General features: G+C 41.2%; 1 protein-coding gene across 1 annotated transcript; it reads right to left on the reverse strand.

Annotated features, from left to right (window-relative positions):
* Positions 1-5,387: 5,387 nt before the first annotated feature.
* Positions 5,388-18,538, reverse strand: ERLEC1 (endoplasmic reticulum lectin 1; the record flags this gene model as incomplete). Its single annotated transcript, XM_009586907.1, has 13 exons — positions 5,388-5,684; positions 6,082-6,157; positions 6,353-6,430; positions 6,848-6,972; positions 7,456-7,515; positions 8,185-8,346; positions 8,780-8,909; positions 11,349-11,572; positions 13,914-13,954; positions 15,934-15,997; positions 16,144-16,221; positions 17,108-17,188; positions 18,434-18,538. Coding segments are annotated over 13 exons (1,296 nt in total), but the record flags the coding sequence as incomplete, so codon positions are not given.
* Positions 18,539-18,740: the final 202 nt, after the last annotated feature.

The following is an 18,740-nucleotide window of genomic DNA, read 5'->3' on the forward strand; positions in this document are numbered from 1 at the left end:
CCCCCCCCCCCCGTCCCCCCCCGCGCCCGCCGCTGCCTTTTGTAGTGCCAGAGCGGGGCGGGTCGGGCTGGGACACCCCCGGAAACCGCCCGGCTCCGCCCGGGGCCAGCGGCGTCGCAGGGAAGGTCTGGAAGCACCAAGCGTGACCGCAGGGTTATAAAACTGATTTCCTCCCGTAACGTGATCTGTTGTGGGGGTGCGTTTCCATAGGTGGGGAGGTTTTCGTACTGGGCTCTCTTACGTGTGAATATGAGGTCTTGCAGGCCAGAAGTGCTCCTGCAAAACGAGCTATCGTACCTTTTGTGCGTTTTAACTAGGGGGAAAAAAACACCAGGAGATTTTCTGAGGGTTTGTAGTGCTGCCTTGAAAGATGCGCTCTTTGTTTGCAGCTAGTTCGATTCGGGGTGCCAACAGAAGGGGAGTCAACAGATTGCACAAGGTGTAGAGCTCTGTCATCTGCTCCGCTTTTTCCACTGTTGGTATTTTTTTCCACTTTTTTGTAACTGCCAGTGACTGGAAGTCTTGCGGCAGCCCAGAGGCTTCCCTGCCCAGTCCTGGGGGGCTGGAAAACCCCAAGGTTGTTTGTGCTCCCTTTCTAGTCTTACCAGGCACTTTCCTGCCCTGGCAGGTTCTGGGAATTGCCCCGAAGTCATCCATTCTTCAGACAGATCCGAACTTGCTTTAGTAGAAGAAACAGGAAATTAAGAGCATTTTGGACATGTCAGGAGAGATTCTTGCTCCTGCTTTCAACGTGGGGTGACCCCCTGTAGAACAGCCATTTCTCCCCGACGATCCTTCCTTCCTGCATCTAAATACAGCTGCGCTGCTCTTGAAACTCAGCCTGTGGTTCCCTCTTTGGGAAGATGCAGCAGCTATATTCTAGCACAGGGCCCATCAAACCGCGTCTCTTCGGCTGGCTGTGAGACTAAAACACGATTGGAAGTGACAAAGTGAAAAAGAGTATTTTTTGGTACAAGAGTGGTTATTCTACCGACACGCTGTGCTGGCATTATTCTAACATTTGTTTCATCCAGCACGCGTTCTGTGTATTCATTTATTCTCCTTTCTTTTTGAAGGCAACCTCTTATTTTGGGGATTGCGGAGGAAGAGCAGCACGCGAGAAAAGACTGTCTGAGTGAGTAGGGAAGGTACACACAACGCGGCTGAGAGCAGAACCAAGGCAGGGTCGTGGTTCCCCACAAAGACTCAATAAAGAGATTTCATTCCTGAAACAGGTCGTCTTCCACTTGTTCACTGTCTCTCTGCAGGGGATATTTTTTTGTGCTGGAAATGTAATTTAAGGGAGGAGAGCTGAACCTGTGCAAGACCTGCTCAAATCCAGAGAGGATGAGCACCAGCCTTCAGGAGACCAGACCTCAAAGGGGCTTCTTTTATTAAGGCGGGCTTAGATTTGGGTGCTGGATGAAAACTGTAAGTCATATCCATATAGCTATACAAATAAGATATTTATGAGCAGGAAATGCACTTGTCTGCCTCCGCGCAGGGAGAGGGAATAATACCTCACATTTCTTTACCACTTGAGAAAATCTTTCTGAGACTGATCGTCTCATTTCACCCCTTCAGCCAAGTGAAACTTCCCAGGGACTGTCTCACCTTGCACTGAGCCACGGACTCTTCTCAGCCCTGTCTATCAGCTGCGCAGATGTCTTACATAAATATTCTCTCTGCTTTTTGATCTGGTTTTGCAGCTAATTAATAATTTCTGAGTTTAAGTAACGATTAAAAATCAGCTCTAGAATGAATCCCTATTGTCTGAAGTCTAACGGCTGCAATATTCGAGCGATGTCTTTGAGTGGAAATGCAAAGACGTAGCAATAATGATGTGACTCTTATCTTCTGTAGAAAACCCTGATTTCATTTTCTGATATTCAATCAGCAGGTCTCGGCAAGAAGCGAGCGCTTCCATTCTTACACCGGTTTGGGTTGTGTAGGAGGAGCCCGCAAGTCGGTTCTAAGCATTCCTGTGCAGGTGAGTTGGGGGGGTTGTCAAGTGCTTGTTGCTGATGTTTGTTCTTTCTGCGTGGATAAATCCTGTGCTTCGGGACCTAAGCCAGCTCATTCTTTGAACTCTTCTTATAGAAATAAATATCTTATCCTTATCTAAGCGGCATGTTTCACTTTCCCGAATCTACTTTCCTTTGATGTAATTCCCTTTGACTAATTGCAGATGATATCGGTACCATTGTTGCAAATTTGCTGTCTGCCACGCACATTATTTTCCACGTCGCTGATTCTTAAATGAGCACGGAAGCAACTGTACCTCTCAGGCTGAGAAGCAAACCTGCATGATATCTCAGGCATAAATCTAAGCAGAGCAGCACAGAAACCTGCAGCCCTCCAGTGCTGCTTTCTGCTTTCCGCGTACCAGAAGAAGCTTGTTTTTCCCCGTTTTTGGTACTGACGGGTTCCTGCGCCTCAGGGCTTGTCTGGGAGAGGGTCAAAGCAGCAAGTTACTCTCAATTGCACATTTTAGATTCAAATATGTTAGAACATAACTTTATGTTGGAAGTAATTATTTCTAGCAGTATCAACTCGTGGTCTGTCGTGCCCTGTGGGGTTTTTTGCGTGCCTCTTCCCTGCTCCCCTCGCCCCCGCCTCGGTGGTTGTCTCCCAAATCAGCTGTTGGTCGGGGAGAGAGGGCAGAAGAGAAAAGCATGTTCTTTATCTCTGGGTTTGTATGCTGCGGGTAGTTCGGACACAGGGTAGGAACGTCTGTGGGCATGGTGCTTCCTGTGCAAGGGGAAGTAGAGGCTGAGGAATATGGAGAAACGGGTACAGATTTCATGGGTTTGGCAACAGCATAGTTGCTTATAAAACGGTAAAAGTTGGCATTAGCGGCGCACCGAGGTGCTGTGGCTGCTTAGTCAGAGAGGTTGTGCTTCCCCATCGCGGTGGGGACTTCCCTCCTCTGCGGGGAAGCGGAATTCTTTCCATTCTGCAAAATAACTATTCTTATCTAATTACCACAACTGAGGGGGGGTGCAGGAAGGTTTAGCGTGTTGTGGTTTTTCTTGCCTTTAATACGACCTAGCCCGATGGGTGCTGAGGAAGTCTGACGCCGTCCCAACCACTGCCGCCTGTCTGCGTTCTGCAGCGGGGCACCGTGGCGCATACGTCTACCTCAAACCTGGGGCTTGAGCTCTCGCTGCTTGAGAGCTCGGCACGGCACGACGGCTGCGTCTATACTGCCTTTCCTAAGAGCAGCTAAAGAGATACGGGGCAGCCTCGATTCAAAATAAAACAGTTGCAAGGGACTGCACAAATCTAATACTTTCACCTACTGCCAGAGCCTTATGAGAGGATTCAGCCAGCCCATTGCAACGACAGATTAAGTTAGCTAAGGCTGAACACGTTTTTGTTTTTTCTTACTGTACGTTGACTTGGAATACATCTTTGCTGCTCTGGACCTGAGCGAGTGACACCTCTGGCTTAATCCCAGAGCCGGGATGAAGGCAGCTAAGGGGTAACAGCGCAGCTGGAGGAGCTGCTGCTGAAGCTCATCGGAAGCTGGGGAGTAGATAGCGAGGTGGGGAGCCCCTCCTAAAGCTTGGCAGATTGCGCAACAAGTTGCTTGCGTGTGGCCAAAGACAAACTTTGGTCAATGTGGGGCCTAGATTCGTACCAGACGCTTAATGAGAAGATGGGGCCAGTTGAGTGTTCAGGCAAGTAAAAGAACTTTAGGGAAACTAAGTTAAAGATCTAAAGTCAGGAGAACAGTGCTTTTAATGTCTTCTCTTTTCGAAAAGCTACTGGCTAAAGAAAGGATTAAAACTTAAGTAACTTTTTGCTTATTTCTCTAATGCTTCACAAGACGACTGGGGGGAAAAAAATCTGGCTAGAAGACACTCTTCCCCCTTTTTCAGTTTCCTCTGTCACACCGCTAAGCCATGAGAAATAAGGATATGATCAGGAACAATGACTTTGAATTTAAATGCTGTATCATCCTGCTGCTGCTGTTTTGGTTTTCTTCTACTGTCTGAGACAATAAAATGGGTTTTTATATTGCAACAGCGTAGCAGTTCAACTTGGTATTCTGGGTAGACTTCAACTACTCATATGCCACATGGCTGGCAGATTTCCGCCTGACACTGGTTATGAAACTCCTGTAGCTTGCACAATAGCTTTAGAAAAGAGGAAATCTAGTGGGCTTCCTTATGTGATCAACACGCCGACCATACACCGCTGCCACAGACCAAAACGCTGCCCAGCTTTTGCCCCTTCCAGCACACGCGTCGTTACAGACCTCACACAATGCTCTCAAGCTCACCGTGGCGGAACTTAACTGCGAGAGAGCGTTCAGTAAGCTTTCTCAGCTGTAAACGCGCCACGTCTGGCCTCCTTCCACTGGATGCTCAGCGCAGGGCACCTGCTGGCAGGGTGGCTAAAGGACACACGCGTGATCTTGTCTGTGACGGGGAGTAACTCATCCACGAAACAAGCGATCAACATCACAGCTGGTAAAAGCACTGAAATGGCTTTCTGCCAGCCCTACAACGTTCTCCTGGGGGAAGGAAATCCTGGAGGGCATGGTGGGTGTTGGCTACAAACCAATGATTCACAAACGGGCTTTTTTGGCTATTTAAAAACTACTATTTTAGAAGTATAATGGAAATCTACTTGAGATACTGCTGCTAAATAATATTTCAATTATCTTCTAGGAATGTATGTTGCCGGCAGATCAAAACTTCATGTGCCTGCACCAAAAATCGTATTTGCAAGGTAGGTGTGCTCCCAGAACACAGACCTCCATCCTGGTGTCGTCCGTGAAGAGGCAGGTAGATACGCCGAGTCTTTGTCACTGAAAAGGAAACAACTCGGACACACGTACAACACCCACGGCTGAACACAGGCAAGGGGGAGTCTAGAGGTCTAGCTCATATTGACAACTGCCACAAAAATGCCGATTGTAGATCCCTAGTATCGTACCTTGGAAGCAAAACAGCAAATCTGACTGATGTCAGTAAGAGTGTTCAGCAAAATAAATACGTTAAGATGAGCCCTACGGTGTTAATATTAGGAAAAAAAAAAAGTCGTGGAAAGCAGCGCAGGCTGGGGGAAGAAGTAACAGTTGAAGGGGGTAGGGTAAGGTAACAGGAAGGAGGAGGGGGATATTAATACAGTTCCAAGCAATCAAACTGAGGTACCGTTTGTGTTTGGCCAAGGTAAGTTACGGCAGTAGAAGGACGTAGTGTTGCAGTGGCTCCTGAAGGCTCCTGAGCAGAAGCGTTGGTTCACTTTTTCATTCTGCTGGCAGTTGAACTCCTCACTTGAAACCGGACCTTGTTTATTTTGCCTTTTTAAAGTTGATGATTTATACTTTAATGATGATCATTGTAGAACGTGTCATACACAAGTCAAACAGGAAGTGCAAGACAAGATTTTAATCATTAAAAGTTTATCGATAACCTCTTATATACACATACTTATACACAAAGTGGTTCACGAGTCCCTCATCTTACAGAATTCTGCTGGTGAGGTTGGTTGGCTGAAAGCTTCTCTCTGCCTTTGTCATCTCGCAGGCGGGATGTTAACGTGGAGAACGCCAGCGGGGTTGTTGACAGGTATGGCTTGCTTCAGAGGCTGTATGGTCTTTAGCTGGGCACTGAAAGGAGCCCGTATTCATCCGCTGTATCCAGAATTTTACAGATGACTGGAGACTCCACCTTGAACATGAGAGATCAAAACATTAAAGACTACGAAATCATCGATAAACTTTTACAGGAGATTGCAACAGAGATGGTGAGATTAATGACAACAGATCGCAAGAGGCACAGTACTCGAGCATCTTCTGGAATATTTGGTAAGTGCTTTTTACTTTGGGGTATGACCTCTGTCATTTATTAACAATGTAATTAATTAATAGTGACCCTCCTTTCTCTAAGCAAATGCAATTAAACAAAAAGCAGTACTTGTTTAGCAGCTACGTATATGGGCTAAAGGACATGACAGTCTCTTCTGTGAAGAGTCACTGGAGGAAGGGGCTATTTTAAACATACACCTGGCGACGTCCTCTGCTAGGTGGCACCTGATCTCAGGGAATTCAAGTATGTCTTTACATACCCCAAGGATGTATTGGCAAGAATGAGGCTCTAACATGTATATGGTCACAGCATGAGGGGAATCAGATTCTTTACATCTGAAAACAGAAGAGAAATTTTGTAGTGTTTAGCACGTAATAAGCACAAAACTAAAACATGTATTTCCCTAGCATCTATAGCGTTTTTACTAAGCTAACAGTCATTGCCTTCTCAGCTTTGTGAGGACAACAGAGGCTTTCCCCTCTGACATAGGAAGCAGAGACACAAAACATCACAAATCAAAGTTAACTTACTTCAATTTCACAGTCACCTGCCTTGGCTTGTCTGTTAAGTCGCAAACATCTCCATTTCCATAGAAATGAGACACCATCCTGCCACAAAAGATTGGAATGAAAAAGTTTGGAAATATTAAATGCAACTCTTAAGCACTCAGCTAACTTGTGTGATACAGTATCTCATCATTCTTCAAATATTTAACGGTAATATACAAAAAAAAGAAGTAACGTGGTATTTCAGTTATTGCAGAAGCAAATAGTTGTTTGCTTTTGGAAGATTTTTCTCTGTGTCATATCCAAAGTGCTGAATTACCTTTTCTGATGTTGCATGTTGATTAGGGGGGAAAAAATAAACCTATACACACTGCTCTTGACAGTTTATTGTATCTATTCATAAACTGAATATTCAGGCACTGCAGAAGTGGGCCCTGGCATTATTCTTCTCTATCGCAAGTACGAGACCAATGCAGGAACAGATAGCCAGAGCAGTAATCGTGGTGACTGTAACCGTACCTAACTGTCTGTGTGCCATCTTCTCTAAGATAGTAGGTTCTAGCAGCATTCTTCCTGGACCATTCAATGTGTTCCTCCTTGCTCCAGGTACCCACAACCACGGAAGTCTTGCCACTTTCCTTATCCTAAAAAAGGAAAAGCTGATCATTAACCTTGTATTATACGATTAGCAGTGAGGATATTTTAATGACATGTAGAATGTCATTTCTAGAGCAAGTCTGCTGCTGTCAACACAACATGTTCTTGCATTTGGGACAAACTATGACTGATCTCGTATCAGGGTCAAGAGTCAAGTTGATGGTCTCTTCAGAACAGCCACCCAGCTGTGTGAGCTGATAAACGTGTTTCAATGACCTGAAGAGTCACAAAAACCCCGCATTTTTTCAGCTTTGATTATCACTGTGCTCTACCTGACATGGTACCTACATCCCCCTGCATAAACTCAGGCAGCACAAGGAGGATTTATTTTCTGAAATCCAACTTCTTAAACCCAAGATGTTGATCAGCCAAGGAAAGGACGCTTCTTTTTTCATATTGTAGACAGATTCTCTAACCCTTTTTCCCCCCACAGCCATCTAGTGGCACAACATAAAACTATTTAAACATACCTCATGATACTGATGAACATATTTGCCGTAGCAGAATTCGTACTTCCACCAGCCAACACCCTAGGGAGAGGCATAATCTCAGCGTTAAAACAAAACAAAACCCTCAAACCAAACAAAACGCCTCAAAACAACCACATCCATTTCCCTCCAAACCCTAAATCACTCGCTATTTTAGCTGTAAAACTCTATACCTATTAATTAGATATGTTGATTCAAGGTTTGCACTGAGAGAGAATCTCTTATTAGACTAATTGACATAGGCAAGGGATGGAATAAATGACTTTAAGCAAAGACTCTTGGAAGAGCCACAGAGGACTAAATTCCTTAAACTATTTGTATACCCCCTCTTCACCTTTTAAAGAAATACCTTCCTCTTGCAAAGACAGGGAAAACTTCAGATGCCTTCTCTCTGCTGGCTGTTCTCTCAGTAAGTTTTATCAGTTTTTTTTTTTTTCTTCTCATTAACAAAATTAGCACTGAACAATTCCCATGATCTACTTTCATTTCACTGTCTGCTCAAATAAATTGAATTTCAACAGAAAGGTTAAAGATACCTTTCTGGCATAGACTTTGGATATATAAGCCTTCCCTGTATCAATGCAGGGAAAGGCAATTACTGTGTGTATAAGAATGCAACTATCAGAGTTCATGGAAAAACTAAACAAAAACATGAACTAGTATGTGCAATTAAGGAGTAGCTATTTTATCATGCGCAGCTTTATTTCTCACCCCATGGAAGCAGTAGGAACCACTAAGAAATTCCTTTATAAGTTGGTCATCAGTCAATTTGGAGATGTGGGTTGTTCCCACAGTTAGTAATTGATGGCTTCCAACAGCAACGGGCTTATGAATGGAAGAAAATTTCTCTTCTTTCGTTGAATGCATTTCTTCCTGAAATTGAAGTATACACAAATACACCCATTTAGGTTTTATGTGCCCCTTGCAAAGTCTTACAAATTATAGGAAGTTACTTAATACTAAGTGAAGTAGGCTGTGGGAAAAAGTACGAAAGCATTTTGTCATTGTTTTCACTGTCTTCCGCATAGCTGAAAAAAAAGATTCAAAGTCAAAAACTTAACACATTTGTAAACTGTAGGCTACAAAGGCTACAAAAGTTTTAAATTAGTAGCCCAAACTTACTTGCTTTGTTTTCCTTCCAAATAAAGTCAGTTACAGGTGATTTCAACAAGCTTAAAGACCGTTTGAAAGACTGACATGGTCTTACAAAGTTGGGTAAGAGAACTTACTCCATGGAACTGAAAGTTGTATGTGTTACAAAATGGAAAATAAGTATTTTTTCTATTTACAATTAAAGAAATCCTACCTCCTTAACCCTTCTAAAAGGCATCTTCATCATTTCTTGTTGTTTCTCCAGCTGTTCCAGATTATGAGGTTTAAGTGGGGATCCTGGCAGAGACTGGCAAAAGATGTCATTCACAGGGGAAGCCCTGAACCTGTCCAAACAAGTTAGCAATACATCACTTACTATGCCTTAAAGAAAAGACTTTTTTATTGCTGTACGTTTCTGACTGAGCTGGGCTGAGGTGTGTATTTTTTCTCTTGTACTTGCACCATCTCAGCCAAAGCACCACTGTTCTTACAATTGATGTAAATACGCTTTTTGCTCCGCATACTCTCACTCCTACTGCTGCCAGACAACTGGCAACACAACCTATCGCCTCTTTGTCAAAAGGAGAAAGTTAAGAGGCAAACTGCATTGCATGGGTACCATGAATGCAGTGTCAAGGCTCCACAAAACTCTCTCAGAAGCCAGGAAATGGCAAAGGTTAAACTTGATGGATGCAGTTCCTATATAATTAAAATAATACATTCTTCTATTATCTGACATGTATGGCTTTTCATACTGCATATATACGCATTATTCCTTTATCGCTGTCTTCACGAGCTACGTCTGCAAAAAGCAGCTTTTTTCAGGAAAGAAAAAGCAAAAAGATGAAGCAGAGTTAACACGGCTTTCTCCTTAGTTTACACCAATAAAGGCCTCATCAAACACCAAATAAGCGTTAACAGCAAATAGTAAAGGAAAGCGAACGTCAAAATGAAAATCCTACTGACAAATGAAGCATTTGTTCAGTTTTCATTACTCGTCCCATTGAAAAGGTCCTCTTTAGAGAAAGCTTATTTACAAAGTAAATATGCAGATATGTTTCAGAGGCAAGGTGGCTTTTTGTGATGTCCTCCTAGGAAGAGCCTGTAATACACAGCAGTACGTGTATAATAATCACCACTGTAGTTAGAAGAATCTGAAAACGTTTCCTAAATAGTAACTGCACTCTGGATTAAATAAGCCCTGTACCAAAGCAGCCTAGTTTTATCTGAATTTTATTTATACAACGTTAAGACTAATAGTTACAATAGACAAATATTACTTTTCACTGCCTTCCTCCCTGTCCCCGGTTCCCGCCAATTTAAAAAAAGTCAAATTGTACCCAAATAAGAACAACAACTAGAACTAACGGATATAATTTTGCTAAGTTAATGCAAGTGCATTATTGTGTAAGAGAATGGGTGTAGAGGAAAGCACTGGTGGCTGAAGTACTGCTTAGTGCTGTTTCAGGAACACATGACAGGAAAAGTGCACTTAACTTAAAATGAGGTTTGTTTGTTGTTACCTCTGCTGACACTGAGCAGCGTTTCCAGCCTGCTATCTCCACCTATCTTCATTTACTAAGATGACGTAAGTGGGAGAATAAAGATCTTGTGTTTATTTTAAGTAATTCCTGCTAGTGGCCAGGAAGCCTTCTGTGCCTTCCCTTTGGAAGGAGGTAGCAGCTCAAGATTTTGTTCTTATCAAACGATAGAACAATTTGCCTGTGCACTTTCTATTTTTCTACTGATACAGAGGCTTAAAAAAGACTCATATAGTAAACAGATAATAGTGCAACAGATAACATAGTATTGCCAAACCCATCTACATGAGAAAATTTATAATTGATACTAAATACTGCACAATAGCATAACTTATTTACTCCAACTGGCAAGTGTTTATAAAATGCACGATCGAGGATTTTGTCCTTTAGACTTTGTTGTCTATTTCAGAACAGTGATAAAATACTCACTTGTTCTGGCATCCGTGTACATGGGAAATTCAGAACTCCTGCCACTATTTCCCCCTTCATTTGTGTGTCATATGCACTTTGCAATTCTGTTTACACCCCTTGAAAGGTCAAAAATCTGTACTATTGAGACTAAGGGTATCCCTTAGGTGCATGGTACAATTCAGGGAGGGGGGGGCGGGGACAGAATCCTAAACTTGATTTTTGGAAAATAACACTGAAATTGTGAATTCCTCATATGAAAATGACTTATACAGCTGAAGGTAAGGCAATAAAGCAAGACAGAGACAGATGGGAGCTCCTTAACTTGGGAGTACTGCTAAAATACATGTTAAGGTTATGACTGAAGATATACTTCTGTTTCCTGAAATTAGAGAAGCTGAAGTCTATGCACACCTGTAATGCATATATTCAATCTGCAGTCTTTGAATACCATGAAAATGATCCCCCAAGACCTTGAAATCATAAACTAAGAGAAGACAGGGTGGTTTTAATCCGGCTGCAGTCTTAATGCCCTGGTTTGTGTTTCTCCAGAATGACAGGGCTAGAAACTTACCTGTTGAAAATAAAGTTATACTTCCCATCTGCCTCTCATATGGCATCAATCGCTAGAGACTTACAAAATGCAAATATTGTGCAACTTAACATGAAAACTTAAGACTTGGCAAAACTGCACTTGCCAAAGTAAGTACATAAAAGTGTTACAGCTCTGTACCAGAAACCACAGCTGGATATATGACTTATATAAACACATACATGCATGGAAATGAATGAAAATTTGAAGTGATAATGTTAGCCAAAATTTGAGTACTGTACCTATATTTAGGATGGTTGCATAACAGAGGTGTCAATATAACCACTTCATATTCACAGGTTGTAACTTCTGCTACTGAAAGAATCTCATGTTTAGCTTCTGGATGACAGATGTACATCACTGTACTTGATCTGGGAAGGTTTTGTCTCAAGCTACAAGGTGTGCCGTTTCCCATTTCTACAGGATAGTATGGGGTCATCTGCCCTTCTATATTTTTTGTAGGTATCTAGGTGAAAGAAAGTAAAAGTTAAGAATCACAGTAAAGCTCCTTCGACTCTTCTGAAACGAAAAATATTATTACACTGTGCAGAGCCACACTGGATTGAAACCAGCCCCTATGTAGTTACTCAGTGTTTCTACAACATCCAAACACGTCCTGGTTTATCACCTCCAGCACAGCACTGCACAAATGCACCGAGCCACACAAGCTCTGACTGCAAAAGCAGCTGGTTTCTCTGCACAGGCTGCCTGATGTTTCAGTTCTAAGAAAGCTTGCCAGCTGGGTGCAATGTTTTGGAAGAGCACCACGCCAGCTGTGTTCACCCTGTAGCCTAGGAGACAGGGAGATGTGAGTAGCTCTGCCAGACTCAGCTCAGGTCTGGCCAGGTACGTCACCTTCACTTCAGTGCCAGGCCATGAAGAATCTAAAAACGCCTCTGCCAAGTCATCCCGATACCTGCACTACACCTCACAGCATACCCAGCCTGGGTTGTTCCTTATCCAGAGTATCCCACGCCACCTGTTAATGATGCATACAAAGTAAATCCCACTTTTGCATACGCTTTAAGCTCTCTTCAGATTTGTTCCTTCATATGTTTTATCCAGCTTCCACTTTAAGAAATTAATTCCACAAACCGGTAAAAGTCCCTCTCCTGGCTCCCATCTTGGGAGCAGCTAAAGTTCCTGGGTACCAAAAGTTCCATTTGTGCAAAAGCCATGCTGGAACCCAAAAATTAGACCTTTTCCACCTGTGGTGTTTGAGCTAGTACATGTTTTCAGTGCAAAACAAATCAGGCTCCATGCTAAAAGGCGGTGGTGCCTTTTGTGGTCAGGACACTAACCTGGGGACCTGAGACCCTTCTATATCTCACCTATTTTGGTTTTCAAACCATGTTACCCTGTCACAGGCCACGGACTCTTTCCTTCTGGAAACTGTTCCATCATGAATGAAGCAATGAGACATTCATGAGGTTAAAGAATGAACAGGTCGGCAGCTTAACTGCTCGGGCGTTCCTTGCCTTCCAGTCACTCATCCACTTTATTCCACAATATTCAGTCAAAGGTGGGAAATGAAGATACATTCTGGTTGTGTAGAGAAGAGCTGACAAAAAGGGTACCGGTGCCTTCCCTTTCTCTCTTTCTGAATGAAACAACTGATTTTTCCTTAAAAATTGAAAAATTATGCCTATGCATTTCATTGAAGGTAACTATTCAAGAAATCTAAATGGAGATAGCTGTTGTTTGCACAGAACTGAAAGGCACCCCAGCAGGACTTAAGATAAATCTCTAGTTGCAGCAGTTTTTGGTTACTTTAAGCGCCACCCAGCTGTGTTATGTATTGTTTCCCTTTCATGACTAGAGATTCCATGCAAATTGCAGGTCTAAATTCTTTATGGACTGAAACCAAGATAGTGTATGTACATCATAAATACTGTAAAAAAACAAAAGTCAGTAAAAGACTTAACTTCCTCTGAAATTAAAAAAAAAAGTTAACTACAAAGAACCTAGTTTTCTTTAATTTCAAAGACACGTAACTGCCTCTGCCATTAGAATGGGCCATTTTCTGACTTGGGTCTTCTCCCCCAACTACCTCCAAAATGCTTATCAGGCATGTATATTTTCTGAGATCCACTGCAGAAGGACCACTCTGTGCTACGTAAATCGGCATTACAAAGAACATGTAGACAAAAATTTCATTTCAGAATTAAAATGAAGGATAACTGGAAATAAGGTAGGCGTGCGTCTGTCCACAGGTCAAATCTGCTATTGCTAATTCCAAACTCCAACGTGCTTCAGGTACTTCCATTGTTTTGCTATAAAGGCAGTAACTCAGAATTGAGTTTGGGGGCCTAAACAAATGGAAAAGTTCTCTAATGGAAAAGGGAAGCACAGAGTTTTATGGGATGGGTCATCAAGTCAGCTAAGAAATCTTTTAGGGATTTTGTGCTGTAGGATTTTGTTAAGCATTTCTCCCTATCCAAAACGCATGGAAGTGTCATTAAGGGAGCTGGGATCTCTGATGTAGCTGGAAAAATAACTGTCGCTAGACCATAATGTGACTTTGTGGTTACGTGTATTGTCTTCATAGAAGAGGAGTATATAATTCATCTCATTTAAGATTAGCGTAACTTTAATGTAAATAAGTAGAAGGGCGAGAAATTTGACTAGCTAGACTAAATAAGCTTTCTGAGCTGGGACTAATAATCAAAAGTGAGAAGAGTGCAGCTCAGGAACAGAGTTTCATTTTTTGATACTCATTTTGGTAGGGAACTAATTACATAATCTCATCATATATAAATTGCCTCCACTATTGACGGCAAAAGTTAAAATAGATGTTTTTCACTTGCCTCTTTTGCACTCTCTTTTGGATTTTCCTTCTCTTCTTGATCTAGGGAATAATTAAGAATGAGGTAAGCATAAAGTCTGTGAACTTGAAATAAAATGAAATTATATACAGAGAAGTTTGTAATGTTTTGTGTATTTGCTAGGACTTTGTGTATACACTGCCAAGAGTCAATTTCATGAACTTGCAGGTGCAAAAGAGGAAAGAAAGGAAATAAACAGTGATCTGGGGTTCAGAGCAAACAGAATAAAATATGAGTTATCATCGTCTTGAAACAATTTTGAGTTTGTAGGACAGGCCAAATCCAGCCCTAACACCACAGGAAGGCCATTCAGGGCAGGAGAACGTGTCACTGCTGCTGTTCTGTGAGGGGTAGCTGACTACTCTTTTCAAAGTGAGTGAATTACAGGCTGGGACAGTAAACGGGCAAGTGCTTCTGCCCACCCACTAGCCAGCCTCCGAGGGTACACTTGTAGGAAGAAGTGAGGCCAGACTGCATGCCATACTAATGATCATGAGAGTAAACCTCGTTACGGGGAAGGGGTTGCGAGTTGTCACAGATGAGAGCTACCCTTAGCCTTCTGAACTGCTTCAGGAGATAGTCTGGACTCCATTCAGGATCAGGTGAGCAAAAGGCCACTCTGCTCTGCTGTCACCCACTCAGCTTTCCAAGTTTACTGTATCACACTTACGATTCAGTTCACTTTCGTTTGAGAAACCATCCACGTTATTTTTTTTTAAGAGAAGTAGCGTGAATTGCTGTATAGGAAGCATAGAAAGAATACAGTCTGCCACCTAAGCGGAGAGGACAGAGGGTCAACATCCTAAAAGACTCAGATATGATGACTTGAACTATCATTACACATAACTTCAGCATCTAGCCCCACAAAAGAATTGGTAACTCAAACATTTTGTTTTCTGTACAGCAGCATCGAGGGACGATTAGGCATCTCTGCACAGGATTAATGACAGCACGAACAAGCACTGTAACTCACTAATAAAGAAATGCCAAACAATGCAGTTTCTGAAGCCGTGTTTCTTTTCAGGACTAAGATACCTAACTGAAAGCTGCAGGCAGGAATTCAAGTGAACGGGATTAATAGCGCTAAATCCCCTCCAAGACTGAGGCATTCAAGTTAATCACTTTTAGGAAGAGAGAAATGGTGGTGCCCACCTTTTACATACTAGCCTAGAATTAAAAAAAAAAAAGCAAAACAAACCACAACTAGATTATGTTTTTTTCTATTGTTTCTATCAACTCTGATGAATGAACGCTTAGTCTGTGGATTTTGAGAGTTCTTTGGACTAACATACCGCCAAAGTGCTCACCCAGGAAAGCAGATACTGGCAGATGCGACCACAAGAACTTCCAGCATCTACAGAAATTTACGGGCAAAAAATGCAAGTGCTCAGAAAATTAGTTATTCTAAACCACAGTTTGAGTTTGGGCCTCAGCTACCTAATTTCCACCAAAGTCCCGCTTTAGGCACTTCAGTATTTCTGAAAGTCTGTGCCAGAATCCTTAAAAAAGACTCAAACAGTCCCAAGGATCAAATCTACCTGCAAAGGCTGTAAGTGTTTGGGTTTGCAGACTATGTTTTATCACAGAATAGCAAAGCCCAAGATGTGCTACACACTCTGCACTCTGCTCAGTTTGAAAGATGCTTCTCCCCACCCCAAAAAAGAGTGGCAACAGGCTACATTATCAAAGTCTGGTCTGTTACATATTAGTTCCATTTCTTATATTATGTATTTTCTTTCCCTGATGCTAATTATTGCAGATTAGTTAATCTAATCAATTGGACAGCATGGCAAAACTGACAGGATGTATGCAATGTCAGATGCTGAAAAGGAATTGAAAACAATACATTTTGTTAAAAAAAAAAAAAAAAAGAAAGAGTAATCTACAAAATTCTATTCTATTGCACTGGGAATCAGTTTTCTACAGCATATTTCTCAGACAGTAAAAATTAAAACCCAAACAATTAATTAGCATCTGCAAAGTAAAAGAATGTAAGACAAACCTGTTTCTGATAATGGATTCTTTATCATCATATTCCCCAGATAGTATTCTTGGATGTTTATTTTCTACAATCAAAAGAAATTAAAACAAATTTCAGTTACCTTTTCCCATACTTTTTCAAGTGTACAGGAATTCAATTCTTCTAGAGGAGTTAAGCATGAACATGCCAGTGGAAAAGGGGGTTGAGACTACTAAATTGTAAGAAGGCTACCTGTCCCGTTTCCTTCTCCTCGTGATATTGACGGATGTGTTTTCCATGGCAGACCTCGTAAGTCCAGTAAGATTCAATCTTAAAAAAGAAATAAATAATTTTTTTTAAAAATTTCTGTTTAGATACATTACACACACCCCCCCAAAAAAAAAATTCCCCCAAATTTTGGCTTTTGCAGCAATGAAATGCAGCCCAAGCAGGTGAGCTTGGGCACCCTCAAAAACAATAGCACAGTGAATGGTCTCAGTGCTCCCCAAGCATTTTAATGACGTTCCAAATAAACCCAACGGGCAAACTTTCCTTAAATTTCACACAGATAAAACAAGGGAAAAAAATTTAACTAAGGTGTAAAAACTAAATTTGCCCAAAAATCACTAGGGCTAAGCACAGACTGGTTTTGGCAACTGCTGTAGATACAGGCTGTTTACCAATTGCGTTTGACCCACTCTTCCTTCCTGAGGGACTTGTGTGGGATGTTGCGTAGCTATAGTATTTGGCCACTTTCGCCCTCTCTGGTTCTCAGTACCAGCTTGTTTGGTATTAGGCTTGTTCTTGTAATGTAAGACATGAGTCTTTGAATTGGGACAACAGTTGATGAAAAACTGGAAAACTTTCAGAATATCTAGAAGCATGTTTGTTTTGGTTTTCTAACACTTTCTGAGAAATGCTTTTCATTAGACTGTCACACATTATGGCTTGACTCCTGGAAGCAAATGTTTTAAATCCACATTTTTAAATTGCTACTATAGCAACCCAATTTATTTGAATCCTGACATCTTCAATTACATAGAATTTTATCAGCAATATTAAGATATAGTCATAAAGTTGTAGAGACCTTATTCTGGATTAAATTATTACCTGAAGTCTGAGACATATTTATCCAGTTTACTACACTAGACCTTGAAATGGAGTGGATTGTAAACTTTTGATTAGCATTTAAATTATCAACACAGAAGTAACATACTCTATAAGAACAGCTACTTTGCTTAAAAAGAGGTTCCAGCAATTCTCCTGGAGTAGGACCTTTATAGTCCTTTTCTTCTTCCTACAATAGAAGGATATTTCATTACATTAAAATTAATAGTAGTTTGGTTAGTTAATATTCATTTGCAATAGTAAAAAAAAAAAAAAAAATCGTATCGCAAAATTAGAAGGTACAAAATCTCATTAATTCCTGCCCTGAAGGAGCTGTGTGGTGATTAGAAAAAAAAAGATAATTTAGTTTAGTAAGAAGGGGCAAATAAAAGTCACAAATGAAGAACGAAACAGAGAAGTTTTGTGGTTTAAAAAATACACGTGGCAAAAGAGAAGGAGCTCTCAACTTCCTCACGTCCAGAGTGGCAGCTTGGGGTGTGAATAGGAAAACAGCATCATTAATCTTTTCATTTGTTAGTCAATGCTCATGCCGCACTGACGCAGTATAATTGGAACATCACACAGCTTTTATGTAATTTTAAAATAATTGATAAAAAAAGTATAAATAATACTGTGAAAGTTTATTTCTGCGTAATTTTTGCGCTATAAACATGCATGCTATTGAAGAGATTTCCACACAAAGTTCTTCAGTACTAAAGATTTCTCACCTACAGTGAAGCACTCCGTACTGTCAATCGCTTCAAGGATGAGGGCTGAGTCAAAATGGAGGTCTCTAACACAGGAGTACAGCTTGTCTGTGCAAGCTCTCACGGTGTGGAAAAAATGAACCATTGGAGGAAAAAGTGACGGATGACAAACCTCACCAAAGGCCTCCTCAATCTACCTTCTCTTGTGCAAACAAATGTATTTATATACTTCTTTTTTTTAAAAATTTTAACCCCACATTGTGCATTCAAATTTCCAATTAAGGAATAGATGACAGAGAATAAAGCTTATATTACTGGTGGTAGAAGCACTACTGGGATAGTATTTTCAGATACAGCGGTTACAATAGCAGTGTTAACAACCTTTATAGTTGTTTACTGTCCTAGAATTTGACAATATTACTTAAAATTACTTACAAGAATTTCCCAATCAGTGATAGACCTAGCAATAAACAGAACACTACAGCAATCGTTTGTTGACAAATAAGGACCTCAAGATTGTTCAGATTGGCCCCACTTAGTATAGAGCTACAAAGTGAAGGCATCTACTATAAACTGTGAAATTGTGAAGCATTCTACAGATGATTTTCCTTTTACAGGGAAAAAAAAAGTCTTTATTTTGGAAAAAAAAAAAAGTAACCAAAAAGATACTGTAAAGACTTGTCTACATCTACAGCTTATAATTACAAAAAAGACTTGACTGAACTTACCTCATTGCCACTTGCTATCAGTGGAAGTATACATTTATATTTTTCTTTATCCACAGTGGTCATTATAATGTAATTATCCTCTTTGTACAGGACACCAGTTGTAGGCTAAAAAACAACCAACCTATGGATTAGTGAGGTGGGTTTTTTTAATGCTATTTGTTAGAAATATTCCTGAATTCATGAGCAGTACAGTTAACTCATAGGGCAGGTGGTCCAGAGTATATCCTGGGATTTAATTATATCACAAGGCTGGGCTTTGGCATTTAAGTTTGAAATGGCTCGTTAGTATTTGCTTCGATCCTTCCAC

The sequence above is a fragment of the Fulmarus glacialis genome, unplaced genomic scaffold (assembly GCF_000690835.1).
Source record: "Fulmarus glacialis isolate BGI_N327 unplaced genomic scaffold, ASM69083v1 scaffold6911, whole genome shotgun sequence".
NCBI lineage: Eukaryota > Metazoa > Chordata > Aves > Procellariiformes > Procellariidae > Fulmarus > Fulmarus glacialis.